The sequence below is a fragment of the Eimeria mitis genome, genomic scaffold, assembly GCF_000499745.2.
Source record: "Eimeria mitis Houghton genomic scaffold, Emh_scaff4196, whole genome shotgun sequence".
NCBI lineage: Eukaryota > Apicomplexa > Conoidasida > Eucoccidiorida > Eimeriidae > Eimeria > Eimeria mitis.
Genome location: NW_013572521.1, coordinates 1,280 through 2,286, shown reverse-complemented (window position 1 = coordinate 2,286; position 1,007 = coordinate 1,280). Strand labels below are relative to the sequence as shown.

The window sequence follows — 1,007 nt, the reverse complement described above, 5'->3', positions numbered from 1 at the left end:
GCTGCTGCTGCTGCTGCTGCTGCTGCTGCTGCTGCTGCTGCTGCTGCTGCTGCTGCAGGCGTGTAGCATACTCTGCGTTGCTGCTGGCTACTCCTCGTTTGTTAGAGCCGGTTATGTTCGCCGAAATTCAGTGCCCCGCAGACTGCGTCTCAGCTATCTACACTGTTCTAGCCAGGTCAGCAGCAGCAGCAGCAGCAGCAGCAGCAGCAGCAGCAGCAGAAGCAGTAGCAGCAGCAGCTGCTGCAGCAGAATATGTAGCAATCAATATATAATTTGGTTTAATCTCGCGGCTTTTGTTTCTACTTCTGCTGCTGCTGCTGCCGCTCTCTCTCTGCTGCTGCTGCTCTTCCTCCCGCTGCTGCTGCTGCTGCTGCTGCTGCTGCTGCTGTTGCTGCTGCTGCTGCTGCAGACGACGAGGGAACGTGGCTCGTGACATGCCTAAGCCGGGTACCCCGCTGTATATAGTGCATGCATATCTGCCGGCTATTGAATCCTTTGGGTTTGAAACAGATCTCAGGTACTCTTGCTGCTGCTGCTGCTGCTGCTGCTGCTCCTGCTGCTCCTGCTGCTGCTGCTGCTGCTGCTGCTGCTGCTGATGATGATGGTGGTGCTGGTGGTGCTGGCGGTGGTGGTGGTGGTGGTGGGGGTGGTTTTGTGTTGTTACTGATGACTTTGCTGCTGTTATTGCTGTTGCTGCTGCTGCTGCTGCTGCTGCTGCTGTTGCTGCTGCTGCTGCTGCTGCTGCTACTGCTGCTGCTGGAGTTCGTCTAGCGAATGTCTCGTTTGCTATAATATAAATTAATTTATTTATTTTAATTTATTAAATTAAAATAAATAAATTAATTTATAAAATAAATAAAATAAATATAACAAAATAATTATAATAAGTAAATATAATAAAATAAATAAAATAAATAAAATAAATAAATATAAATATAATAATATAAATATAGTAAATAAAATAAATATAATAAATTAAATATAATAAATAAAATATAATTTAGTAA

General features: G+C 44.8%; 1 protein-coding gene across 1 annotated transcript; it reads right to left on the bottom strand.

The window, feature by feature from the left end:
- Window positions 1–157: 157 nt before the first annotated feature.
- On the bottom strand, window positions 158–436 carry EMH_0073260 (uncharacterized protein; the record flags this gene model as incomplete). Its single annotated transcript, XM_013499302.1, has 1 exon — window positions 158–436. The coding sequence occupies one exon, from the start codon at window positions 434–436 to the stop codon at window positions 158–160; it is 279 nt and encodes a 92-aa protein (XP_013354756.1).
- Between the last annotated feature and the right edge of the window lie 571 nt (window positions 437–1,007).